The 24,933-nt window shown below is 57.1% G+C and overlaps 9 protein-coding genes across 9 annotated transcripts; 3 read left to right on the forward strand and 6 right to left on the reverse strand.

Moving 5' to 3' along the window:
• Positions 1 to 281: 281 nt before the first annotated feature.
• Positions 282 to 1,833, reverse strand: GGS23DRAFT_613877 (uncharacterized protein). The gene is made up of 2 exons (XM_051520600.1): positions 1,327 to 1,833; positions 282 to 1,235 (listed from the first exon to the last, which is right to left on the reverse strand). The coding sequence occupies exons 1-2, from the start codon at positions 1,652 to 1,654 to the stop codon at positions 469 to 471; spliced, it is 1,095 nt and encodes a 364-aa protein (XP_051369313.1). The 5' UTR covers positions 1,655 to 1,833; the 3' UTR covers positions 282 to 468.
• Positions 1,834 to 2,407: 574 nt separating this feature from the next.
• Positions 2,408 to 4,778, reverse strand: GGS23DRAFT_231143 (mitochondrial chaperone BCS1). Its single transcript, XM_051512058.1, has 2 exons — positions 4,760 to 4,778; positions 2,408 to 4,642 (listed from the first exon to the last, which is right to left on the reverse strand). Exon 2 carries the CDS (start codon positions 4,462 to 4,464, stop codon positions 2,926 to 2,928), a length of 1,539 nt encoding a protein of 512 aa, XP_051369314.1. The 5' UTR covers positions 4,465 to 4,642; positions 4,760 to 4,778; the 3' UTR covers positions 2,408 to 2,925.
• A 1,704-nt stretch (positions 4,779 to 6,482) lies between these two features.
• Positions 6,483 to 7,521, forward strand: GGS23DRAFT_231597 (uncharacterized protein). The gene is made up of 2 exons (XM_051512060.1): positions 6,483 to 6,594; positions 6,649 to 7,521. The coding sequence occupies exon 2, from the start codon at positions 6,963 to 6,965 to the stop codon at positions 7,386 to 7,388; it is 426 nt and encodes a 141-aa protein (XP_051369315.1). The 5' UTR covers positions 6,483 to 6,594; positions 6,649 to 6,962; the 3' UTR covers positions 7,389 to 7,521.
• Positions 7,522 to 9,983: 2,462 nt separating this feature from the next.
• GGS23DRAFT_231410 (uncharacterized protein) lies at positions 9,984 to 11,051 on the forward strand. The gene is made up of 2 exons (XM_051512059.1): positions 9,984 to 10,770; positions 10,842 to 11,051. Exons 1-2 carry the CDS (start codon positions 10,406 to 10,408, stop codon positions 10,849 to 10,851), a joined length of 375 nt encoding a protein of 124 aa, XP_051369316.1. The 5' UTR covers positions 9,984 to 10,405; the 3' UTR covers positions 10,852 to 11,051.
• Positions 11,052 to 11,250: 199 nt separating this feature from the next.
• Positions 11,251 to 12,999, reverse strand: GGS23DRAFT_599415 (uncharacterized protein; the record flags this gene model as incomplete). The annotated part of the gene is made up of 7 exons (XM_051518933.1): positions 11,251 to 11,460; positions 11,543 to 11,695; positions 11,754 to 12,340; positions 12,420 to 12,616; positions 12,675 to 12,715; positions 12,786 to 12,839; positions 12,895 to 12,999. The coding sequence occupies 7 exons, from the start codon at positions 12,997 to 12,999 to the stop codon at positions 11,251 to 11,253; spliced, it is 1,347 nt and encodes a 448-aa protein (XP_051369317.1).
• Positions 13,000 to 13,820: 821 nt separating this feature from the next.
• Positions 13,821 to 14,189, forward strand: GGS23DRAFT_599416 (uncharacterized protein; the record flags this gene model as incomplete). Its single annotated transcript, XM_051518934.1, has 2 exons — positions 13,821 to 13,952; positions 14,025 to 14,189. 2 exons carry the CDS (start codon positions 13,821 to 13,823, stop codon positions 14,187 to 14,189), a joined length of 297 nt encoding a protein of 98 aa, XP_051369318.1.
• A 302-nt stretch (positions 14,190 to 14,491) lies between these two features.
• GGS23DRAFT_580831 (protein kinase) lies at positions 14,492 to 17,353 on the reverse strand. The gene is made up of 2 exons (XM_051517143.1): positions 16,124 to 17,353; positions 14,492 to 16,059 (listed from the first exon to the last, which is right to left on the reverse strand). The coding sequence occupies exons 1-2, from the start codon at positions 17,021 to 17,023 to the stop codon at positions 15,091 to 15,093; spliced, it is 1,869 nt and encodes a 622-aa protein (XP_051369319.1). The 5' UTR covers positions 17,024 to 17,353; the 3' UTR covers positions 14,492 to 15,090.
• Positions 17,354 to 18,737: 1,384 nt separating this feature from the next.
• GGS23DRAFT_599418 (uncharacterized protein) lies at positions 18,738 to 19,882 on the reverse strand (the record flags this gene model as incomplete). Its single annotated transcript, XM_051518935.1, has 2 exons — positions 18,738 to 19,544; positions 19,661 to 19,882. 2 exons carry the CDS (start codon positions 19,880 to 19,882, stop codon positions 18,738 to 18,740), a joined length of 1,029 nt encoding a protein of 342 aa, XP_051369320.1.
• Positions 19,883 to 21,211: 1,329 nt separating this feature from the next.
• On the reverse strand, positions 21,212 to 24,101 carry GGS23DRAFT_231769 (YjeF-related protein N-terminus-domain-containing protein). Its single transcript, XM_051512061.1, has 3 exons — positions 23,565 to 24,101; positions 22,451 to 23,502; positions 21,212 to 22,346 (listed from the first exon to the last, which is right to left on the reverse strand). Exons 1-3 carry the CDS (start codon positions 23,755 to 23,757, stop codon positions 21,426 to 21,428), a joined length of 2,166 nt encoding a protein of 721 aa, XP_051369321.1. The 5' UTR covers positions 23,758 to 24,101; the 3' UTR covers positions 21,212 to 21,425.
• Between the last annotated feature and the right edge of the window lie 832 nt (positions 24,102 to 24,933).

A 24,933-nucleotide genomic window follows, 5' to 3' on the forward strand; every position in this document is an offset into this window, starting at 1 on the left:
GGTAGGTATACCGGGGCTGCTACTGGTTGGAGAATAAAGGGGATGGGGGAGGGAGGAAAGGGTGAGGAGTGTGGGGTGCGGAGGGTAGAGGGTGAAGAGGATGGATACGGATAGATCGCGACTATAACAGTGGTGGTGATAGTAGTCTCCGGACGCCAGCTTAGAAGTCATTCTGTCACCGCTTAGCGATTCTCTCGAAGCATATTTACTCGCGATAGTTGCAAGTTGGCTACCCGTCAAGGGTCTCGCGATATGCGGTCGGAATTCTCTCGTTGTTGGATACGTCTCGATGTGACGGGACGAAGCCTGTCCGTCGATAGGGGAGAATGAGTGTCTATATAAGCGATTCGAGGGGCCTAACCCGAATCTTTAGGTAGGTATACGTAAGTACATGAAAACGAACATAGGTGGTAATGTTGCTGCACTATTTTATACACTTCCTCCCGTAAGATCTCCTTGGCTATTTTGCTACTTATTCACCACACCATTACCCACCGCCGGCTCCGCGCTCGTGTTCTTCAGGAGGTGCGCGTTGACGGGGGTCAGGGCCTGGCCGCGCAGGAAGAAGGCCTCGACGTTCTCCATGGCGAGGCGCTCGAAGCCGATGTTGGTCTCGATGGCGCCGCCGGCGTTGTGGCAGGTGAGGGTGACGTTGCGCATGCGGCAGAGGCGGGGGTGGACGCGGGGCTCGTGCTGGAAGACGTCGAGGCCGGCGGCGTGGAGGCGGCCGGACTCGAGCGCGGCGACGAGCGCGTCCTCGTCGACGAGGGCGCCGCGCGCGACGTTGACGAAGCGCGCCCCGCGCTTGAACCGCGCGAGCTGCGCGGCGCCGATCAGCACGGCGCCGGCGAACGGCGCCGCCAGCACCACGCAGTCGGCGGCGGCCAGCAGCGCGTCGAGCTCGGCGTCGAAGGCGGCGCCGCCGGCCGCCGCCTCGTGCGCCGCCGCCTTGCGCTCCACGTCGTGGTACCGGACCGCCATCCCGAAGCACGCCGCCGCCTTGCGCCCGATCGCCGACCCGATGTTGCCCAGCCCGACGATCCCGAGCACGTGGCCGCGCGGGTTGTGCGCCGTCATCGTCGCGTACTTGTGCGCCTCCGTCCACTGCTCCGGGTCGCCCGACCGCGCCGCCGCCTGCGACCACGCCAGGTTCCGGAACACGCTGAGGATGTGGAAGATGGCCATGTCTGCCACCGCCTCGGACGACGCCTGCGCGCCGTTGCAGTAGATGATGCCTGTTTTTTTTTTGTTTGTTTCGTCTCGTTAGCACGCTGCGGTTCTTCGAAACGCGGCGTCCTTCTTCGGTGTGGGGACACGCGGCCTTACCGTGCTCGGCCATGATATCAACGTCGGCCCAGTCGTAGCCGGCGCCGGCGCTGGCGTAGATCTTGAGCGACTCGGGGAGCAGCGGGATGAGCTCGGCGTCCCAGCGGCCCATCTCGCCGCCCGTGTTCCAGAACGGCCGGAGCACGGCGTCGAAGTCGCCCCATTTGCGGTCCCGGAGGGCCTGCAGGAACGGCTCCCGCTGCCGCTCCCCGGCCGCCGGCCGGATTATCGTGAACTCGGACTCGAGCCGCCGGTAGATCTCTGGGTTGTGCTTGATAGCGTCTCCGATGTGCAGCACGACCGGCTTCTTCTTATCCGCCGACGACATGGTAGGTGGGATGCTACGCTGCTGGTGCTACTAACCCGCTTAAGAGAAGCTCCCGAGACCTCCTATGGCGCTGCTGCTGGCTGGTCCTCTCGCGGTCGTTCTTTGGAATGGCGATCTCGAATTTTACCGGTACGTTAAGAAGACGAAAGGGAGGAGAGGGGGGAAGGGGGGGTTGTAATATACGTTCGTAGTTCGCCTGGCACCCGCAAGCCGACGAACTTCGGTCACATGGAGTATACAGTAGGAGGTGCGCTGAGCCGCATCCGCGCGGGGGGGATGGGATGGAGGAAAGCGCACACTCGACAGGAGCAGCGCCGTAGACTCCAGTCGGCTCGATCGCGGAGCATCTCGTCTGCCAATGCGACGGGGTCCCCCAACACTGTTAGCGGTCGGATGCTGCTGGCTGGCTGATGTCGGGCTAGTGCCGTCCTGGATCCTCGCGAGCGTGATCTCCTCGCCCTCCGCAGGTCGGCCACCCGGTGCCACGCATCGTAGTGGGGACCTAGACGAGAACGGAATCTCGTGTGTCAGCGGTTCTGGAGATAGCGGCTGCCGACGAACCAAAGGACGGCTAGAACTGGAGGCAGAGAGGGAGGGCCGAGTGTGGGATCTGGTAAGCTGTGGGGTTCGCGGGGAATAGCCTGATGGATGGGGGGATTTGGGGGGGGAAGGGATCGACTTGCGTCTTACCCGTGATGGGGAACCCTTCGGCATCAGAAAGTGGTTAGAATCTGGAGAACCTGACTGGAAGTACAGAGGATGGGAGAGTTGAATATGGAGTGGTCATGTACCTATAGTTAGTTGTGTGTTCATTGCCGAGCACCTGCGATCTCTACGTCGATCTGTTCGTCTTGCCGGAGACGAGTGAGAAATATAGGCGAATTTCGGTATTTTTTTTCAACTCTATAGAAAATAAGATGTCTACCTGTCTGTGGTATTTAGTGAGTACCTGTCTCTATGCCTCGCGGAAGGAGGTTTATATATATAGCTTCATGCTTTTGTTGATTTGAGTCTTCAAAGAAACCCAGCGAAAACATGAGACGGTAAAATGAGATCAATTTCCCAGAAGTCCTCAGGATCGAACGACGCTTTAGTAAACCGGAAGCAAATGCTGTTGAAAACCTTTTACGTAGCCAATCGAGGTCTACCGATGCTCCAACGCCTATAATCTGTCTATGTGTAGCATGCATGTACAATCTAAGAGCACAGTTGATACAATACAGATATATCTCTCCGCCGTATATATATATCGTACAAAGACAAGGTGTGGCTCACCGGGAATGTCCGTTGCCGACGATTTCGATGTCGTCATCCGACGTGAGGCCGGATAGCTCCCTTTCCACCCAGGTGGAAATGCTCGACGCCGCCTGGAGGGGGCTGTCGAGGTGCAGCTGGAAAAAACCCTGTAGTTGCGAAGGCGTGAATGTGTTTTCTGGGATTTGCGCCGCGAACTCGGCAGCAAGCTTCCGTAGTTGTTCGGGTTCCATGTCCGCGTCTTTCTTCTCGGTCGTGTCGCCGCTCTCTTCTCCCAAGGACAACAAGAGGGGCGCTTCGATGATATCTGGCGTGAACATACGGAGGAACATCTGCGCAGCTGACCTCTGGCTGATGTTGCCGAGCGCAATTTTCATGTCGACTCTTCCCGGTCTTACCAGCGCCGGGTCGAGGCGATCCGGCATATTTGTGGTCATAATCACGATGCGACCCTCCTGGGACCCGACGCCATCTAGGACGTTGAGCAGGCCGGAGAGGGTGCAGCTTGACCTGGCTTCGCCGTGCTGCTCCTGAAGCGCCGACTCGCGGTCCATCCAGACGGCATCGATGTCCTCTAGGAGGACGATGCACTGCGGCGGTATCTCCTGGAACATCTGCTCCAGGTCCTGGTCAGTCGCTACACTGGGGATCTTCACTTCGTACAGATCGAGGCCGAATTCGCCCGCGAGGGCGGTCGAGAGCGAGGATTTCCCCGTGCCTGGCGGTCCGTAGAACAGGTAGCCCCTGCGGTAAGGCATGCTGCGGCCCTGGTAGAGCCTCCTAGTCTTGGGGTCGAGGTAATTTCTGATATCGGCGAGAAGTTTGTGCTTGAGCCTGTCGTCGAAGTGGACCGTTTCCAACCGACGGATCGGCTTGCGCGACTTGGGCTGCCAGGACATGCCATAGCGGTCCCGCGCATAGATGATGACGAAGTACTGGGCTTGCCTGTCCGCGTACTCCTGACAGCTCTGGATCAGCCTCTTGATAGGCTCGGTAGAGCGCCCGAGACACCCGATGGTGAGCTCCTCCCCGCCGATGCCGTCGTAGGTAGGGTCGGTCATCGATGCGTGAAAGCTCTCGAGAGACCGGTTAATGATAAACAGACTCCCCCCGTGCCAGAACCAGGCCGTCTCGAAGTGCGGTAAGTATTGGACGTCGCGGCGGGTCTTCTTAAGCTGGGCGGCTCGGTCGATCACGGCGCTGGGATGGGTCTGTGTGCGGGCGGTGAAGGAACGGATGCTCTGGTACTGCACGACGTTGGCCAGGACCCAATTGGTTACATGGCGGTTCAGAGGGTCCCGGCCGGGTATGGTGACGGAGGAGATGAAGAACTGGCGCACCCAACCATACACCTCGTGCCAAGCCATCCTCAGGAGCCGCCATACGGCAGGGGCCGCGCTTACACACGCGGCGAGGGAGCCTAGGTGTGTGATATCTAGCCCGGAGGTCCAGCGGCTGATGAGATCCCTAAGAAAAGCGAGGCCTTGCGTCGACGAGTCGAGGAGCGGGAGGGAGTGACTCGCCGCGGTGAGCCCGATATGAAAGGGCCGGGCCATGGTAGTCACATAGACCGCCCGGCCAGCCAACCGGCGCTGCTACTTCCCCACGGCTGCCGCCGCCGCCACCACCGCCGCCGGTGCCGTTACCGGTTGACCGACAACACCCCTGTCGGACCGGAGCTGGGTGTTTATCTCAACGCCAGGTCGCTGTCGCGGAGTTGACGATGCATGGGGACTAAAAAGATGCGTAGTTATTACGCGAGAGACAGAAGAAGAAGAGAGAGAGAGAAAGATGAAAACGGGGTGAAGGTGAAAAATGTAGTAATCCCGCACAATCTGACGCGTTACCTACATGATGACTTGGGAGGCCGGAGGTATAGGAAGCAAGAAGCGCGTCCCACCTACGGTGAGCTCGGTGAGGACGGGACAACGAGTACCTACACCGGGTACCTAGGTACCTACACAATTCATCATGTTCAAGCCACGAGGCACCGCCACGCGCCGTTTCTAGACGTACCTATACTGAAGTCGGGTCTGCTCTACCTACCCCTGACTGAATACAGCGGTATCAAAGGGATGAGAATAGGGAGATGTTTCCTGGATCTGTCGTCGAGCTGGGCTGCGAACTACTGGGAGCGTGCCTTAGGCAAGGGCTATAGGATGTGTATATATATATATACCTATACGTTGGTACATATAGGTATATACCTAGGTAGGTAGGTATACACGAGCATACAATGGGTAGGCACTGATATTACCGTCCCATCTCGCGCGGCAAAGTTGCTTCTGCGATGTAGTGCAACAGGATCGCATAGATTATTAAAGAAGCGAGAGAAAAAAAAAAGGGCCGACGGCACTTATTGGTATTACCGTGTTCTCCTGCGGTATGTGAGGTAGTATTGGGGATACCCCGACGCACGGGAGAAGCCCGAGTTGCCCGTCTGTTGGCATCTACCTATTGAGTATAGGTACCTATGTATGAATGCATGAAACGGATACAATATGCGCGCCCCTCCGTCGAGCATACCCCTGTATTACCTATCGCATCCTCTTGCCAGCCCGCCGTCTCTGGGTTATGCGATAAACGAGACAGTCCAGTCTCCTCCTCGAGTTCGTCTCGCTGCCCGTCCCTGTCTCCCTTCCACCACCTCCCACCTCCCACCTCCTCCGCCCTCCGGGCAGAGCCTACATCTACACGCCTCCAACGCCACACAGGACGCACGCAACGTACGCGACCTCTTCCGTCAACCAACAATGGCCCGTGGAACTGGGCGATGTGCTGGCAGCGAAGCCCCCATGCATCGACATGGACAGGCGGCACCGCCGCCAACCTGACTGGACGGATCGCAGCCTGCAGCGTCGGCCATCCTGACCCAATCCCATCCAGCATGCAGCGAATCACCCGCCTCGTCCCACGTCTCACTGCCTGCCATGTCCGCGAGGCCTGCGATGGCTGCGATGCTTGCGGTTCTGGCGATTCCCAACGCCCGCCCGCCCGGCCTTTCCCCCCCCGTTGCTATCTGTGTGCCCTGTACGGGTCTGCTCCTTTCCGGCCGCCGGTATTCCACGCGACCTGTGCGATGACATGCTGACGTTCCATCCTGGCTACTTTCGACCGAAGCCGACACCCTCTCTGCTCCTCCTAGCCGTGGACCTCGACGTCGTCTCGCCGAATCACGCTGCGCTATTTAGCCCTGCCCTCATCATGTCCGCGCTTCTGCGGTGACGAGTTGACGTCGTGCATTTTACCCGGACCTTACTCGTCTTCTACTGCCGTGTCTCATGCAGATGCTCTCGCTTCGTGCACCCCCCCTCTTTCTCGCTGATTCGAGCATCCACCTGCTGAATCTGCCTATACTCGTCTTTCGGGGTTAGAGCCTCACGCCGTGAGTGTGGCGAGCACGGCGTCGTCGAGTTATCTGCCTCCCCATTGCCGCTAGTTTCTGAGCGTCTCTCCGTACCATCATCATGTGACGTGCTGTATGGTCGCTCTGGAGCCGGGAGTCTATAGCTTGACAAACTAAGGGGCCGACCAGCCGAAAGGGGGCCGCATCGTTGGCCGGTTCTGCATCTGCCCGTCCTATCACAAAATCCTCCCTCGGCGGCGTGGGCACTGCATCCCCAGGTCTATCGTCGTTGGCTGCTGCCAGCGGGGAGCGAATGAGATGCCGGGCCTGTCCTCACTAAGTCACCCCGCTACCGTCGTTAGTGACATCGGCTGGGCGTCTAATACAGTAGTAGGCCTGGCCGGAAAGGGGCCGCTGGTCTACGCGAGATTGCGCCTTTCCCGTAGGTGTCGCCTAAGTTCGGTACACTTTGCGGCTTCTCCCGGGGTAGGGATGCCTGTGGAGATTAAAATCGCTCCCGTCACCCCAGTGTAGCTGGCACTGCTTCTCCTTCTTCTTCTCTCGTTCGGTAGGGTCCCTCCTCGCCGCCATCTAATTTCTTCGCTTCGTTCCTCTGCGTTAGCGGCGTCTGAGGCGCACCATGCTCCGGCGAAGCCTCTCCTGACCAACTCCCTCACCCCTCTCCTATCGGCGCGCATATCACCTGAAATGCCTATACCTCAGGCGGGCCATGTCAAACCCGACACCTTCCTGGCTCCTCCGGTCGCAGAGGCTGGGGCGAGCCAGTCGCCGGTGCCCGAGCTTACCACGCATCTTGATATCCCTTTCACCGCTGAGTCCATCTCGATCCTAGTGCGCCGGACGTTCTCTCGTAGCCTCGACGCCTCCTCCATCGTGTTAGCCCGTGCCGCCGACTTACACAGACGATCGGCCGACGTAAACACCACCATTGGTGTCGTAGTCGGCATTCTCCTAGCCGTCTTCCTAGCGGCCGCCGGATCATTTATGTACTTCTACGGGAGGTCGATCCGGACGGGTCGGAGGAGGAACCGTCGCCGCAGGTCGGCCGCCTCGAGGGGCTCTAAACTGGAAGAGGGCGGCGCCCCCCCCGGCGACGCCCCACCGCCGGAATAGGTGGATGTTTTGGAATGTGGATCGTCACGAGGAGGCTTGAGGGAGGTTCAGGGACTCCGTAACGGCGAGCGCAAACACGCTGTTACGAGGTTACCTTTTTTCAAAAAGGGGAGGGGAGGGGAGGGGGGCTGGGGGTTGCGATGGACTGGGCCTCAGGAGGGGTTTCGCCGCACATCTACAGAATGGTTCAATACAGCGGCCAGCAGCCGGGCCCGTGGATTTTGGTCATATGGTCATATGCTCATATGCTCCGGGGCGATAGCCCTTCATGTTTGTACGATACACGAGCAAGGCTCGTATGAGGCATCGGCGGAGTTCCGGCATGGATCGATGCATTGGGTGCTGGATGTTCGCGATACGATGAATTCTTGTTCCTCCACATGTTGTCCTCTTCTCATTCTCACGATCATCTCTGCGTACCGAATCCGGCTAGAACGCCTAGCCCCGTATCCTGAGTCCGGCCCGGCGCGTCTCCTCTCTCTATTACGGTCGTCGATCGTCGACCCTAGGTGGTGTTGATGCCCAACGGAATTGCTCGCGCCATCGCCCACACAACATTCGGGCTCCCAAACCGCATTCCCGTCGTGATATGCCAACTCAGCTCCCCCCCATCTATCTATCCCTCCCTCCATTGCGCGGGATCGCTGATAGTATTGGACCAATCGTAGCATTATTCGCGTGCTGTCTGGGTGCTCTTCTCTCATCCACCTTGACAGCATCTCTCTGTCAGGGTCCCGTTCGGTTGCACAGCAGAGACATCGGCGTAGCTCGCCAGCTGCGTGTTCGGGCGCCGCCCGCTGGGCTTTTTCTCAGCTTGGCTCGCGACGTTTCGGCGTCGTAGCCAACCCCCCTCTCCCAGACGCCTTCGGACGATCCCGGCGAGGTGCACTCGTGGGAGACGTATCGCCTGGCCCCGGACGTTTTCGCCTGCGTCTCTGGGCCCGAATGGCCCAAGTCCCGCGCAGCTCTGCTAGCCACATGCCGACCTGCTTGGCCCAGCAGGCCCCACGCCGGAGAGGAGGCCGGGTGCTGTCTCTCTAGGACACAAGCTTCTTTTCCAGATCCGCGCGAAGCTAGGCTCGGGCAATGGGCCTACGCCAAGGCAGACGGGACGATGGGCCGGATCTGACGGCGTGTTCTCCGCGTCCGACCGCTGTGGGTTTGGATATTGCAAAGCAGCACCGGGGGCTTCAGATCCGATCAGCCCACCACCACCATGGGACCAAGATATACCTATGGGCCAAAGATTCCCGGAAGTATGGTAGGGCCGCCCGACTAGATCGGGGCCCAACCCAACTGCTACTACTGTTACTGTGAAGAGCTGACCTGATAGGCGTGAGTCCGAGGCACAAAAGTCTATCTAGCCCGCGTCGAGACATAGGGAGGCTCTGGTCCGGGAAGTGGGCGGACGGACGGGCACAAAGGCTCGACGCGCAGCTTGCGCTCCGGCCCCAACTACGGCAGCGGACGGGCTTTCTCTCCCTCCCCCCCCCCTTAGGCGTATAGCCCGTCGCCGGCCCACCGCGGCCAACGCGATGAGGTTGGCCGTGCATGCTTGCATAGTCCTCTGTACGGGTTATCTTTTGCAGTTTGAAGTTCTCCTATCTTTCTCCTAGGCTTTTTGTTTCCATGGGGTCAAGTGTCACTATGTGGATATAGTAATAACTGGGTACGTATTATGAGCAACAGAACTCGAGCGATCAGATAGATGGGGGTCGTTTCTCGGGCTGATATGGTCTGAAGCCCAAACTGCTTGCCTGTTTTCTGCACGGCAGAGGCCGTTGGTAGGAGTGGTCTAGACTCTACAGTCGACGGCATGTTCTTCTTGGGAACTGGAGATTGCTGTTTTTGGCTCAAAAGCAGGGTGCCGATGAATGAAATATATCTTACGGAGGAGCTAGGATAGGAACGCGCTGTGGTGGTAGGCTTGGATCTCCCCTCGGCGACCCTTATCTGACATATCATCCCTTGTCGCCCCTGAACATAGTGTATTGCAGCATGTGGGCGGGCATCCTCTACGTGATGGCATGATGACGGGCACGTAACGCCGCGGCAGGGTATGTACGTAGCACGGCGGCGGGCCAGCGAATGAAGACGAGAGGGTATACAACATACATGCAATCTCTGGATCCAGGTAATATTCTCTCGGAACTCCGTGGGAGAGGAAGACATGACGATAACTACAGGCTGATCGTGACGTCCGTCTGGCTCACAGTCATGCCGCTCGGGAACATGCCTAGATGGTTTTGTTATTATCGGGTAGCTCTTCGTCCCGACGGCCCTTGCAGAAATTGCGGTGCATCACTGCCGTGAATCGCAAAGAATCGCAAATACCATCATGTACGTGATCGTCGATGTTATACCTACGACCCGCCGAACCATGCGATCAACAACCCTTCTTTTCTCTCATCCTCGAGCTCCGTCCCCTCAAGAACCCTTATCCCCATGCTAGGTACAACGACGGTGGCGTTATAACTTGGAGGCTATGGAGTGAGAGAGGCGTGTAAAGCTTGACGTCAGATCATCCCGGTGGCTTGTGGTGAGGCTTCTGATTCGGCACCAGCATCGAGCAGCCAGGGAGGGCCGATGCCCGTGTATTGCCTCATGATGCAAAGGTCTCAAAATCCGGGTTTACTCTGTGTAACTCGTGCCTCTTACCCCCTCGCATAGCCGATACTATGCCATAATTTGGGGGGAGGGAGGGGTGGTGACGTTGCGGTTCGGCAGCCATCGACGATTGCTGCAGATCGCGAATCCTGATATACCTAGTTGTCGACGTTTTAGCCGTGCTCGTTCGCTACAAATAGGCGTGCAGTCGATGGGGCATATGAATTTCGAATCTTTTCTTAATATCATAGTCCGATTGTAATTGACGACCTTGTAGTAGTTGGTTCTTCTCATTCTGCGTTTCCCGCATCGCACCAAAGCAGCCTCATTCTATCTAACACGAGGGTGCTTTTACTCCTACGCCAGAACGACCTCTACCTATCACCGTATACAAGAACACACGAGCCATAATGTCGTCGAGCCCCGACGAGCAGAAGCAGAAGCAGCCTCAGGGGCGGCCGACAGACCTCCAGGAGACGGACCACTCGGACGCCTCGGACCAGCTGTCGGAGACGTCGCGGCCCCCGCGGACGCGCCGTCGCAACCGCCGTCGCCCGGGCTCGGTCCAGCCGCTCCAGGCGCAGGAGGACCAGCAGATGCTGCAGCAGCGACAGCAGCAGCAGATGTTGCAGCAGCAGCAGATGCAGCAGACCGTGCAGCAGCAGGACGACAAGGGGGGCAAGTCCGACACGCTGAGGCTTCGTCTTGATCTGAACCTCGAGGTCGAGGTCACCCTCAAGGCGCGCATCCACGGCGACCTGACGCTGGCGTTGCTGTATGTAGCCCTCTCTTCTTCTCTAGATACCCCGTGGATGCGTAGGTTGGCTGACTTTATGCTTCTCTTAGGGATACTTGAGCCGCGCACTTACGGGGACACGGGTTGTAGGACGAAAGTAGGATGCTCGACGACGACGACGGTCGGGCGGTTTCGGTTTTGACACGAGGAGGTCCTGTCGTGTATTGAGACTCTAGGCGTTCACCGTGCACGGTTCTTCCCTCTCCTTTTCTGTCTCTCTGCAGGCGATCGCCGTATTTAGTATTTGGCCAGTATATCCATTGTCTCTAAAAACGTGCTTCTCGTCATCCTGGTACGAGACTTTCTATCATGCGCCTTATGCGTCTATGCAGATTCTTCCCTGGACTCCGTCATGATACTCGGGTCATGATACCCCGTATGCTATGGCATGCCGCTAGCGGGCTAGGTGTCGAGGCACCGTTACGTCTCGTGGTTCTTCATCGTCATCGCCACGAGCTCTTAGGCCATCTTACTCTGAAGCTCTAAGGCCTGGTATCTGTCGGCGATCTTCCTCTCCTCCTTCTCGTGCCGCCGCGTCAGGTAAATCCACACGCTCAGAGTAATCGCCGTAAACCCTACGGCGAAAACGATGAACACCCATATATAATGCGAGACAACCGGTTCCCCGTCTCCGGCCTCCCAGTTAAAAAGGTTCATCGAGAACACGGTCTAGATAACTGCACATCAGCCCTGGAACTCCGTAAGGGGGGTTAAGGGGGGCTAAGGCGGAAGGCATTCCCGTTGTACTTACCGCGACGCTAGAGATGGGCAAGTATATCATGGTCAGCAATGCGATCGACCTCATCTGGGTGCTCTCCCGTTTCGTTTCTAGGGCGATCGTCGTGTTCGCCCGCGCGATCCGAGTGTTGAGTTCCGAATCATGCATCGCAATTTGATTCCACACCTAGCGTCGCTGAGCACTTCTGCCGGGGAGAATGGATATTAAGGCGAGATGGATTTACCGTTTGCGCGGCCAGCGTTATATTTTCGACGATCATATTGCACTCGTCTATTTTCTCTTCGTAGTCGTTCATAATGTCCTTGAGCCTCTTCTTCATCTCCAGGCCCACTCTCTTGAACCAGAGCGCTTTATGCCCTCCGTCGTCACCTCCGTGGGAAACAAAATGGTCTTCGAATTGGTCCATCTCGGCTAAGAGCTTCGATATTTGCCGCTTCACTCCCCGAATGTGGTCTTTGAGATTCATACTCTCTATGCACATCCGCAGCTGATCTTGGGTTTTCTCTTTGGTCAGATCCTGGGACGGATCCCAGGATCCAGTCTCGAGACGGGTGGCTCGCAGGACAAACTTACCGAGGAGGCTTTCCACCATAGCTGAGAGAACATGTCGCTCTAGTTCAGCAAATATGCCGAGCATAAGCAGTGGATACTTTGTCCTTTCTCCCGCGGCCCGAATGCGCTTCTCGATTTCCTGTATCTGGCGCGGGCTGCACCCATACATGACAGCGAGTGTCGATTCTGTGCTCGGAATATAGGTAAGTGACAATGCCAAGTCTCCGTTGAGATGCGTTGACATCCTGGCGGTGAAAACTACGATCTCATGTCAATATTATGTGCCGCCGTGGTTGGGCGAAGGGGCGGAGGGGCGGAGGGCGACGGCCGTGCTCACATATATTGCATTCCGCCGACTCGTCCTCCTGCTCGTAATCTGACGCAACGAACGTGGCCATCCTAGCTATCGTCCTCGCTATACTTCGATGAACGCGAAATAACTTTATCAGTGTTTTCCATACGTCCTTCGTGACGGGGATACACGAGACGGGTGCGGGTATCCCCTCGAAGACGGGCTCCGCCCTACTAAAGAGTCTGGTAAAGGTCGTGGTCAGCGTCCGTAAGTTGAGTCGACTTCTGGGATGCCGCCTACACGACGTAAAGGCCGTTTCCGGCGGATATGGCGTCCTGTGTCTATGTTCGCGGTTAATCGAGCCCCGGTACAGATCGGGTGAGTCGATGACCATCTTGTTCACCGCCGTACCTTGTCAATCCAACTCTCCCAGTCTTGGCCTTCCAGCGTCTCTTTGACTAGTGTCTACCGCCGATTCAGTTAGCAAGGGGGTAAAGGGACAGGATAGCTCTAAGAATACCGTGTCAGAGTCTCGTTTCTGTAGGACCGTGGTAGAACGCTCCTCGAAGTTGAAGCTGTTTAGGTTGGATTCGTTCCAATCCGTGCCCTCCATGGGCCAGTCCATCTTGTGACCCGGACCCACGAACTCCGACGATTCCCAAACGACGGATTAATTTTCGGGAAGGATAGCTACGAGTAGCATTGCTACCACGGTAGCATGAAGAGCGCGAACTGCTAAGCTTCCGGGGAAATTTTCCGTGAAGCCAACAGCACGTAGGTACATGTTTTCCTACTCAGTTGTTCGGGGCAAGGGGGCTGATGATAAGGCGGAGTAATACACTGTTTTGGGAAGCGCGCGGCTACGCGGTCACACTTCCAACAGCCTCACCCTGCATGAAAGTAGGTACAGCGTCCTAGAGGCCTCACGTAGAAAAACGATACATACCTATGTAGGTATTTTCTTCATCGCCGGTTTTTATTCTACCCTTGCCGGAGGCCGCGGTGCCTACCTACCATATGACACATTCCCACCGCTCCGTAGATTTACCTAGGCATCTGGAGGCTGCAGACCGGGCCAACCGGTGGTCTCGGGATGGTCCTCTCTAGGTCTTTCTGCAACGACGTTGCCGTCCCGCACCAATTACTTAGCTGTTGGTTCACGTCGCGGCAATTATCCCGCCGCCGCGATACTCTTGCCGAGCCCCCGCCTCATTGGCAGGTAATAGGCAATGCAATAATCTGGCAATGCAAATGTAGTAGTAGACCACACCCCTTTTCATCGCCGGTATCCTCGTCATCAACAAGAACAATCGTGTTATTGGCAACACGAGCAGTCTTTATTCATGTCCATCAGCTCGCGGACTTGTCAGAAGAGGGTGCAAATCCTGAGTCGCAAATATTACCTAACTCTCTATTCACTGTATGCGATTTCCGCTCTCCCCGAGGATGCCTAGCTCTCAAGGCTCGCCCGAACCCGCAACGTGGCACGAGATCTTATTGAGGAACAAGTACAACAATCCGATGAAGCTCAAAGACGTCCTCGACAAGATGTACGGGAAAGGGAAATACAGAATCAGGGTGAGAAATGCGCCCAGTTCTAAGTCGCGGCGACCGAATCACCGAGTACCTGCGTTCTAATAATATGCCCAGTCTAAATCCAGCAATTTGGTACTGCTACTGCCGGAACCGCTGAAAGAGGTGCCCAGCCTAAGCATCTGCCATTTCCGCGACCCGCTAACCCTCGAACAGGACCAGGCTGCGGAGTTAGAAAGGGGGATCATGCACCACTACCACGGATCGCAGCCAGAGGAGTAGCTTGCTTTGTCGAACGATACGATACCAGGCGCTGCGATGGAAAAGAACATGGATATTTGGAGGGGCCAGATACGGGCAAATCTGTCACGGCTGAAGAGGGGGAAGATATGGGCCGCCGTAGCAGGAGCTGCCCTGGAACTGCGTTGATGCTTGAAGGCATACCTATCTTGTGAAGAGCAGTTGTCTTTTAGCATGCGACGAGGAATAAGGGCGGTCTCTCAAGACAGGGCATTAAGTTGGGGGTGTCACAGGCGGAGGAGCGCTCGGGTAGAAGAGTAGATACCTAGTTGGTAAAGCGACAACCTGCTCTTAATAGATGTGCGATTCATGGGGTAACTAGGTATTTATGTTGCCGCGCGAAATTGTTTCTGTTCACGGGTTATCCTCGGCAAGGGATGTAGATGCATCCACCTCCCCACCTGGTTACATACCACGTAGGCTTCTTCTACTAGGTATATTGCTTCTTCTATCAGCTTTTAGGCGACAGGCTTACCTTCGTATGTCTATATATACCTAGGTATATAGAGACTACGATTCGCGCTCCGTGCCCAGCCACAGGCACGGGAGGCGGGCCCGTCATCCGCCAACTGAGTGAAGACAAGCGTGTGGGTTCTCCTGAAGGAAGGGGAGGCATTCTTCTCACAGAGGTCTGAGGTGCCAGAATCTTCTTGGGTCGGTTGGGACGTGGGTGCGTTCTTCACTATTAGTGGCTTGTCTTACCCGCCCCTAATGCCCGTGGGACTCTGGGGTTCCTCTCCGCCCTCGTTCAGTACCTACGTGCATCATGAAAACTCGCACACACAGCTATGTAGGCGTGTGTGCATCTCCAGAGGGTAGATATATAAGCCCTTGACTACCTACTCCTCGATGGCATCCCAACCCGTCCCCTTTCCCTTTCCGACTAGCATTTTATCCGACGAAGGTCCGCCATCCTGTCCACGAGTGCATTTATACCGATCCTCTTTGCGCTCTCCGGCTCGAGCATCCCGTATTCTATCACATCGAGTAGTTCGCGAATGTACTCGTTGCAATTCGTATGTTTGCGGAGGTCTGCGATCCACATCGTTATGCTTTCCTTCCGGACGGGCTTGTGATCGCGAACTGAAAAGAATGTGTCGGCCTCGAAGTCGTAAATGTCAGTCTCCATTCTGTGGTCCGGAAATCCGTCCGTCACGCTCTCGAGGCCTCGCAGATGCCAGGTGACATGCTCGAGGAATACGCACCCAAGGCTGAAGATGTCCGACGCCCGCGAGATCGTGGTGCCGGGTACGTCGAACTCGGGCGCTCGATAGGTTGCAGTCCGAGGGATGTTCATCGGGTCTCGGTTCGATCGGGACACCTGGGTATGCAACCTTCCCAGCCCGAAATCCGCCAACGCCAACGTCCCCAAGTCGCCCCTAGTCGCGCCCGAGCGAAACCAAAGGATATTATCCGGCTTGATATCGCCGTGCCGCCCATAGAGCTCCTGGAAACCATGACTCCGTACAGCGAAGTTCCCCTCGAGGGCGTCGCCCCCAATAGGCCCCGGGCTTTGTCCGCGTTCGTTGTGCACGGATTGGAGAGCTAGACAGATTCCGTAGAATTGTTCAGACATCCACTTGTAGTGAGTCCTGTCACCGACGAGACATTCGGCAGTTCGCCAGAAACTATCGAGCGTCCCATCCGCCCAGTCAAAGAGGAAGTAGTACGTCGAATGTTGAACCGATGGGTCTTGTACTTCGAAGGTCGCCAATAGGTTGATTATATGCTTACTACCTTCCCCTTCACAGTTATCCATCGAGAATAAGAGGGAGGCAAGCTCCAAGTTGAAGTCTCTATAGTTGCGGGAGAGAAGCTTCTTCAATGCGAAAAACCCATCAGGATGACGAATCTGAAGATGACATACGATTAGTTTCTCTCGAGATGCACGCTTCCGGCTTCTTAAGATGGCCTACACCGACGTCCCCAAAGTCGTAATGACTTTTATCCAACTCGACTTTGAAGACTTGGCTGAACCCCCCGTAGGAGCTATTCGCTTCCTCTGCTTCTTTGCTTTGGCCGCGCGGCTTCCCCGCCACGGCCCGCATGGGAAGGATATCGTCGATACTGAGGCTGTAGTGCTGATGCCGCCTCGCGTCATACGTTATGTATGGGGCGGACAGGCTGTACGACCACTGTGAAAAGTCTTTGCGATGTGAAATTCGAGGGTAGCTGTCAAGACTTTTGTGGCTTTCCCGGTGGTACTGGCAGTAGAGTCTTCCATCTCTGCGGTCCTTCTGTACTGGCATCGGGAGGCATAGGTCACACATGCCGTCGTCCATGTGTTCCAGGAGATAGTCGACCTTCCTAATCCCGACGAGGACAGCCAGTAACCTCAGATGAGACCCGACGCATATATCTTGCACCAACCCGTCTTTGTCTTCCAGGTCCTGGAAGCACTCCAAACTATGAACGATGTCTCGCACTCTTTCGGGTGTAAGGATCTCGAAAAGTCTGTTGTTTGGAATGAAACTCCTGGTATCTAGAGTCGTGTTGGCATCCAGGCAATCGTCGAATTCGTTTCCGATCTCGTTGAGAAGATCGTCGACATTACGGGAAGTGGGCCGGTATTCGGTTGCCAGACATTCTAGCACATACTTGTTATAGTCTGGGTGGTTTGGCTGCTGGAGTTCGCCTCGACTTGTGATCACCTGAACCCTGGCCGTGTCATGCAAGCCGAGCTGCTTCGTCGGAGCTAACATGTTCCCCGGGAGGGTAGCAAAAAGATCAGAGTTACTAGAGTTCCGGTAAATTCCAGACCCCACGCCCGTGCCTTTGGAAGGGGGGAGAAACGAAATAGTGGCAGCTTCTCCCATAGGGGTTCCGGAGGAGAAAGCGAGATCTTGTGAAGAGAAAGAGGAGGAATGAGATGAAATAGAAGAGAGGGTAGAATGATGGCGATAGAAAGATCGATCGTCCAGAAAATGCTGGCAGCATGAACTCAAGGCCGAACTATTTTATCAAGGTCAACTCTTACGCGCCGTGCTGGCGAGAGACTGGTGATAACTTCGTTGGTATTATGCGTACGTTTGATAGATCTGTGGCTCGATGATATGAATTCGTTCTCGCAAGCTGGTGATCACCATTATCTATATGCATACCTATAAGGTGGGCCGTAGCCTCACCCTCTATTCCGAGATGTGTTTCAATCATACGCTGCAGAGACACGCTGCAGAGCCACGCTGCTGAGCCGCGTGTACGGCAGCTTAGTCCTATATCAGGATAGAGCTCCACACTGGTAGGTTACCTGCGAGAATCCATTGGCCTGCCGTAAGTGCTGGGAGCCACGAAGAAACATATATATTGGTCCTACCCCGAGATTTAGTTGATTCGGTTCTGTGAGGATTGAGAGCTAAGTGCGGTTATGTACAGTCTCGCAGGTGGGTGGCCTGTCAGCCCGCATTTACCGCAGAGTGTTGAAATGCTCAAGTCATCATCAGGTAGCAGGCGAGGACCAACTCTTTCCGATTCATCGTAGAAGGCCACCCTATGATCTAGGTGTGAGGATGCGGCCGTCCGGCCTGTATTGATTGATACGGCAGACTTCTAGATCCCGAAATCTAGGAACACTTGACCCTAGCTATTGTATAGGTACTGAAAGCTTGTACGCGGCAAGGCGATAGGGGAGGGTGTTGCTGCGACGGCCCAAGTCCGCATCGCGGGCGACTTCGAGGCAGCTGAGGAAGTTTCCGGGTTAGAAATACACAGATACGCACGAATCGGCTTAGAACGTCGGTGACACTGTGGAGGTTGAAGCAAGAGCCAGGTGCCACCATTATGAGAAAGTCGCACGGAGAGAACGTTAGTAAACGTATGCCTTGGTGCGCCTCGAGTCTTCGGTGCTCCTGCGTGACTCGTGATATACGCTGAGGGAAAACACGCTGAGAGTCCATATGCTAAGTGCCCGGTAAGGCCCTAGTTAACCCCATCCTCTCAACTGCTTCTTTCATATCGGGGGGTTAAGTCCATAGTTCTTAGGGGATACTGTCACTTGACGCCAAAGCAGGCGACACCTCTGCGCCGTTACGACACAATGTAGGTAACCAGAACGCCCTGCGGTGGTTGTCGACGGAAACCAAGCCACTGAGTCGCCAACCCCCGAATCAATAATCATCGGAACTGAGATAGCCCCGCCTTCTGCCTCCTCAAGTAGCGGAGTTGGGAGAGGGAGGGCGAGGGGAGGCGCTCTACACATAGCCCCTCGCCCCTCGCCCGTTGCCCTATTGCCATCGATAGGAAGTAGAGTGCATTCTAGCGCCGATATAACAAGAGACATTATAAGGCCGAGCTTCCCGCTCGATAAATCAACGCAGAAACGCCATTCTCTGACCCAACCGAGGAAAAGGGGGGGGCCAACGCCACATTATCCCCTCCCGCCGATAGCAGCAACACCCATCGAACGCCCGCCCGCCCCTCGCCATCTACCGATCCCGGACTCCACTGTGCTCTCCCCTCCCCTTCCCTTCCCTTTCCTTCCCTCCTGTTCTCCACCCCTTCTCTCTTACAGCGCAGCGCCACGCCTCCTCGCGCTCACGCGCTCTCGGGGCCGAGGGCGTAGAGGCGGCGGGGGCGACCAGCAAGGCAGGAGGCGAAGCGCCAGCGGCGCGCGTGCCAGGCGCCGGCGATGTTCTCGAGGCCCCAGCGTACGGGGGGCGGCATGGGGGGCCAGCGGGCCCAGCGGCCGCCCTCGGCGGTGGCGTCGAGGTTGAGGAGGAAGAAGGGGACGCCGTCGAGCGCGCCGGCGCGCATCACCGTCGCGCGGCCCCAGTCGCGGAACGTCGCTGCCGCCGCCGCCTCCCGCGCGCTCCCCGCCCGCGGCGCCCTCGCGTGCCCCGCCAGCCCCGCGATCGTCCGCACTTCGCTGTGGAAGTGCGCCGCGAACGCCTCCTCGAACCCCGACATCACGCCCCGCAGCCCCGCCCCCGAGAACGGCCGCGCCCCCGACGCGACCTCGTCTAGGTACGCGCTGAATGCCGCGAGGCCCCCCAGGAACGCCGCGTGCTCGCGGTGCGTCGCGCCCCAGATCGCCTCGTCGTTGGCGGCGATCTTATCCTTGTCCTTATCGCTATCCTTGGCAGCGGCAGCGGCAGCGGCGTCGTCGACGTCGACGTTCTCGTCGTCTTCGAGCAGCAGGGCGGCGATCTTGGGGAACAGCGCGCCCTCCTCGTCGTCATGGTGGTGCACCACGAACTGGTGCCACACGCGGCAGTAGCCGACGAAGTCGGGCACGTCAGCCGGCCGCACGTGCGGCGCCTGTTGCCAGATCGAGTTGTAGCCACGCAGGATCACGTTATGCAGGAGCGCCATGTGCGTGGCGCCCGTGGTAAAGATGTCGGTCTGCGGTGTCTCTCCCCCCCTCGCCCGGCGGGGGGGGCGGGGGGATTTTCTTCTAGTTAGCGGCCGTGGGAGACGGGGAGGGGGCTGCGAAGAAGTCGGGACGGCCGTCGACGGACCTTGTTCGTCTCGTACTGCGGCGTCGTGACCAGCGGGATGGGCGCGTCGGCCCAGGGCACGGCGGCGGCCTCGGGGGCGGCCGGATCGAAGGCCGGGGCGGCAGACATGAAGAAGGGCGAGCGCGTGGCGAACAGGCCGATGAGGATGGGTATCGCGATGAGGATCGGGCGGTCGAGGATGCTGCGCCGGGCGGGCTCTAGTGCGGCAGGGGAAGGTCCCATCGTGAGGAGGAAGAAGAAGAGGAGGAGCTTCGAGGCGAGAGGTCGGATGGCTCGGGGCGGGACAGGGAGGTCTTATAAGTTGTCTTTGGCGTGCGGCGCGGGATCTAGGGCGGTGGAGGAGGTAGGTAAAACGTGCGTTGCGTGCGTGCGAGAGCGTTGGTACATACGCATGCCGTGCGGAGGCGGTAAATGTGCGTGCGAGTCCCTGCGTCAGCACGACGGCCTGCCTAAGCTAGTTACTCCTGTCTGCGTATGGCTACCGTCTCCAGCCGGCGCGCACATGCAAATCGATCGAGGCTCGATCGGTCGGCGCGGAGTAGTAGATTAGTGCTGGTTGGGTAATTCTTCGTCTCGTACGAGGGAACATGCCATGCCCATCCGCGACAACGCCATAGGCACCGAGCCAAGGGGGCTGACATGGCGAGATGCTGAGCCCAGGATGGACTTCGCAGAGCTACCCCTGCTGGAGCAGCGCCGTGCTGAGTAAATCCAGCCATTCCATTGGATATCTACCGCGTGGCGTCGACCAGGACCCGCGCGAGCAGGGGTGGAGATGGCTGCAGTATAGTACTCAATATGGTCGGTCTTGGTGTGGATGGTTGCATTTGCGTGAGCTGTGCAATGCGTTGAATCCGTAGGAATGTAGCATGCAAGACTACATACATGTATGCCACGACGTATATGCATCGTCATCCTGCGCCGGCATTCGAACACACGTCCGTGGACAAGGCAGCGCGAGAGAGACGGCCGACTTGTTCTAGAATTCGGTCCCCTGGCCGGGGGTCTTTTTCAAGGTCTATTCGCACGCGCAGTCTAGTCTATACGCAGCATCGCAAACTCGCAGATTCGACGAGCCCCCCCCCCCCCCCCCCCCCTTCCGCTCGCCTCCGTCCTCCTCGACGACGGGGCCTGGCCTCGCCGGCCTGCGGATGGTAAAAACATAGTGGCCTCTTCTACGTATACGATGCAGGTGTATCCCCTTCTCTCGCTTGCTCGCTCGCTCGCGCTTTTCCCCTCTTCCCTCTCACCCTCTTCTCATCTTCTTCCCTTAACGATATGATGTTACCACCTGGGTCGCACGCAGACCGAACGCCCACCCGCGGAAATGCAAAATGAACAGAGAACCCCGTGGCGCGGATTTGGAGAAGAGAGGAAAATAAAAAGGGGGTATTTTGGGCGTGCAGATATGCCTTGCTGCACGCTAGCTAGAAGAACCATCAAGCTTCGGGCCATCCCATAAAACGCCTTTTACCGTCATGCGTCGTAGAACTCGTGAACCAAAAACATGCAAGTTGGAATAAAGAGGAAGGGGGAAAAAAAAGGGGTGGGGGGGGGGGGGGTAATGAGAGAACCCCTCTGTAGATGGGACGATACGCGAAGTTGAACTGCCCCTGGACATGCAGGCGAGCGGGCATAACGCCGGGACAGCTTATCCTCACAGCAAGCTGGTACGGTGCATGTAGTGTATAGCAGGATGGAGTAGAAGAAGAAGCCTTCTTCAACCCTCACCCCCGTCCCCCGTCTCTCCTTGTCGACGGATGGCTCAGGGCCCCCTTTCGACCTGCGATCGGTACTGCAGCTCGAGCACCCACCTATCCTCGAACTCGATACCGCGCCGGATCTTGGTCGCCGCCTTACGCCAGACCAGGGGGCTGAGCCCAACGTCGGCTAGGAACAGCTTCCACTCCTCCGACATCAGGGTATCCCCTTGCTCCTCGCCCATCTGTAGCGCCTTCAGCAGGCCTTGCTTCGGGGCGCCAAGCGCTACCACGAAGCGAGGGTGCACGTAGAGCTTCGCACCGTCGATGACGTTCACCTTGCCGCTCGAAGGCTCGATGCCGCTCGGGACGTCGATCGCTATGACGAATGCTTCGTTCCTGTTTGACCATTCCATGAGCTCGTACGTGGTCGCCTGGTCCGATTTGCGCAGCTCCTCAAACGAGATCGTCAACCCGAGCAGGGCGTCTATGATGAGCGCGACGTAGGGCGAGCTCTTGAGGGTAGCAGCTTGGCTGACGTGCTCGAACAGCTCCGACTTGTCCAAGATGGTGCCGCCGAAGCTACGTAGGAGCCGGATCTGCTTTCGCACGTCCTCGAGCAGGCTCTGCTCGCGCTCGATCCCGACCACGCAGACGATAACATTGACACCATGGTTGCGAAGATGGCGGGCGGCGGCCAGCGCGCGTGCCCCCGACTTATTATTCCCAGCTAAGATGACGATCATGGACGTGCTAGGGGGCGAACTGGCGGCCGCACGAAGCCTGACAGCAGGATCGTCGAGCGCACGCATTGCGACTTCGGAAATGCTGCGGCCCGCGTTTTCGGCCATAAGATCCTCGGTGAAGCCGAAGTCATTGTGCGCGACATTTTCCACTACAAGCATTTGCAAATGGGTGACCGTTTCGACTCGGCGATTCGACAGTAAAGCGTACAGCCCGCCACTAGATTTGGAAGAGGACGCGGGCTGCTGAGGTTAGTTAGATAAATACCATCCGGGTGAAGGCTCGAGAAATAGGGCGATGAATGGGGAAAAAAGGAGAAGAAATCAGGGGAGGGATACAAACTTACCGCTCCGTGAATTCGGCCCTGGCCGCCCGCACCTGCACTTGTGCTCGCCTTACGCGACTGAGAGCGTCGGCTCATCGACAACCTGGATTCTCCTCGCAGGCGCGAATTCCGGCCGCTGCCGCTGAGGCGCTCAGCTGCGTCGCCGTTCTCGTCGTCGGCCTCGCTCTTCCAGAAGTCGCCGCTGGGCTCCTTCGGCTTGGCGGTAGACGACGGCAGGTCTAATACGTTCTCGGTGTAGTGCAAGTTCTTGCCGCCCGCCGTTCCGGGCTTCGGGCGGGGGATGCGGTTGTGAGAGACCAGACGTTGCGACTCGTCGATCTCGTCCTGCTCTTTCATCTCGTCGAATATCTTGCGCTTGTCGAATTTAGCAAGGCTGCTCTCGAAGTCGAAGTCGCCGGCTTCTTGCACGTCCGTGACATCTTCCGATGCCCAGCCGCTTTCGGGTTTTAGGCCGAGCCGGCCTTTCTGGCTTTTCTTGAGAGAAGTGAAGGGTTGGAAAGACTCGGTAGATTGTAGTATGGGAGTCTGTCTCCAGCCCGTGGCGGGGTTCGTCTCATCCTGTGTCGCATCTTCGACGGAGTCGCTCGCGAGCTTCTTATTCTTACGGCCTCCCCGGCCACGCGCACCTCGACGTCGGTCTTTCTTAGAGCCCGAGGGGGCATTGGAGGCATTGGAGGCAGTAGGAGTCAGTAAGAAGTCCCCTCGCGGGGTGGAATCGAGCTTCGCCGTGTTAGATGGAGAGAGGCTCAATTGCGACATGGAGCCCTCGGGAGCATCAGGGTTGGGCGCGTCGGTCAGCTCGTCGGGGGAGGTGTACGTCATGCGGTCGGCAGGATTGGGGATGACGGGTGGATCTCGCTTTTCGCGGATGTTGGCTTGCGCGTGATGTGGATCGTCTGGAAGCGCCATGTTCGTTCTTGCGCCCAGGCTGAGAATGGCCGGGTCTTGGAAGGGTGGTTGCACCGCCGGAGCCTGGACAGCAATAATATCGGCCACATTGGTCGCGTCGATATTTAGTTGCTCGACAGTCTGGTTCGTGCGTAATAATACAGCTACTCCCATGTCAGCCAAATCCGCCGTATAGGTTCAACATGCTACCTAGCGCTCAGCTCACCTCGTCCTAATGTCATGTACTGTTCAGGGACCAGGCCTCGCAAGGTTCCCTCGATGCGTTCGCCGGCGGGATCCTTCAAGACTATGATGTAGCGACCGCCCAGCCATTGTGAGAGGGGATTCGATCCTGTGTTGGCCTGGGCATTTGGATTAGATTCCATGGTCGCTAAACGACTTTGTAGCCCGATAACCATGTATTGTTCGGGCTCCAGAAAGCGTGGGATGGGGATCTGGGGAAACGCAAAGGTGGTAATAACGTTGCGGATGGCACAAGCGCGACGTAAAGCTATAATGAGGAGAGAAGGACCGGCGATTCGGAACGTATTGATTCGAAGGGATTGTCAGACGTCCGATATCCCGGGCTTTGGGCAGTTGTTCGATCCGCAATGGGCAGACGTAGATGCAAAGGTAGCACTGGAGGCACTGATTTCCCAGCACGTGTAGTAGAAAGAGGGAGTCGTGAGAGCAGAGAAGGATCAAGCGCGGGTATTTCTCGGTGGCAAGTTCATGAGGAGCTAACTTTTGAGGCGTAGTCTGCCGTCTCTGTAGGTGAGAAGAGGGTTGGCCGGCCTAGACAACACGCCAGCAGCAGAGAAGCAAGGGGCGGTAGACCCGACGTGTTGCCGATCTGCGCGAAGGGGAAGGTGGGAGATGTGGAGGCAGAGGTGACTATCGAGATGAGGGCGGGGGCGAAGGGGGCCTCGTGTGGTGTTGCTGTCGAGTGTAGATGTAGATGGAGGTGTGCCTAGCGGGGAGGGAGGTATCGGGGCTAGCAGTCGACAAGCCGATCTTGCAAGGTAGACGAGATGGAATGGGAGGGTGGCAAGGACGGCCGCGCAGTCGGCTGGCTTGAGGTGATCGTCGATGACTGCTCTGACCCCTTATGCTGCTAAGTTGAAATGCCTGGTGGTGTCAGCACCAGACAGAAAAGGACGGCGGCGAAGTGCAAATGGAGGAGCGGACGGCGACAGAACAGTGGCTACGCACAGCCTGATGGTGACAGGTTCGAGTGGCCGTCAATGGCGGGTTGGAGGAATAGAATCCGCGGCTTTGGTCGACTGGACTACAGGTAGGTATGTTGTGGTTGGTAGTAGCAGTGGTTGTATCTTGAGGCTTTCTACGTCTCGGCCTCGCTCCGTACGCTTTCTCGGCCTTCCCCAAAGGAAAAAAGAATACCAACAGTAAAAATAATAAGAATAAATGATTAACCTAGCTAAGTAGGCAGCTAATCCTATTATTATCCCTATTCTCGTTATTATTTTATTATTTTATTCTGCTCTCGTTTTGATTAGTTTAAAGGCAGGTACGCGGAGCCTGTGTTTAAGCTTTCCTTATCGATAGCGCCTGCCCGACCAGCACGATGACAACAC

Source organism: Durotheca rogersii, assembly GCF_024521655.1.
Source record: "Durotheca rogersii strain YMJ 92031201 chromosome Unknown GGS23scaffold_23, whole genome shotgun sequence".
In the NCBI taxonomy this organism is placed as follows: Eukaryota; Fungi; Ascomycota; class Sordariomycetes; order Xylariales; family Xylariaceae; genus Durotheca; species Durotheca rogersii.

What these genes read in the sequence shown, in the direction of transcription:
- GGS23DRAFT_613877 (XM_051520600.1), bottom strand. Translation starts at nt 1,654, where the DNA reads ATGTCGTCGGCGGATAAGAAGAAGCCGGTCGTGCTGCACATCGGAGAC. An exon ending in TGATATCATGGCCGAGCACG is followed by an intron (nt 1,236 to 1,326) that starts GTAAGGCCGCGT and finishes AAAAAAAAACAG; the next exon opens with GCATCATCTACTGCAACGGC.
- GGS23DRAFT_231143 (XM_051512058.1), bottom strand. Translation starts at nt 4,464, where the DNA reads ATGGCCCGGCCCTTTCATATCGGGCTCACCGCGGCGAGTCACTCCCTC.
- GGS23DRAFT_231597 (XM_051512060.1), top strand. Translation starts at nt 6,963, where the DNA reads ATGCCTATACCTCAGGCGGGCCATGTCAAACCCGACACCTTCCTGGCT.
- GGS23DRAFT_231410 (XM_051512059.1), top strand. Translation starts at nt 10,406, where the DNA reads ATGTCGTCGAGCCCCGACGAGCAGAAGCAGAAGCAGCCTCAGGGGCGG.
- GGS23DRAFT_580831 (XM_051517143.1), bottom strand. Translation starts at nt 17,023, where the DNA reads ATGGGAGAAGCTGCCACTATTTCGTTTCTCCCCCCTTCCAAAGGCACG. An exon ending in ACGACTTTGGGGACGTCGGT is followed by an intron (nt 16,060 to 16,123) that starts GTAGGCCATCTT and finishes TGTCATCTTCAG; the next exon opens with ATTCGTCATCCTGATGGGTT.
- GGS23DRAFT_231769 (XM_051512061.1), bottom strand. Translation starts at nt 23,757, where the DNA reads ATGGTTATCGGGCTACAAAGTCGTTTAGCGACCATGGAATCTAATCCA. An exon ending in GTACATGACATTAGGACGAG is followed by an intron (nt 23,503 to 23,564) that starts GTGAGCTGAGCG and finishes ACATGGGAGTAG; the next exon opens with CTGTATTATTACGCACGAAC. An exon ending in AGGGCCGAATTCACGGAGCG is followed by an intron (nt 22,347 to 22,450) that starts GTAAGTTTGTAT and finishes TAACCTCAGCAG; the next exon opens with CCCGCGTCCTCTTCCAAATC.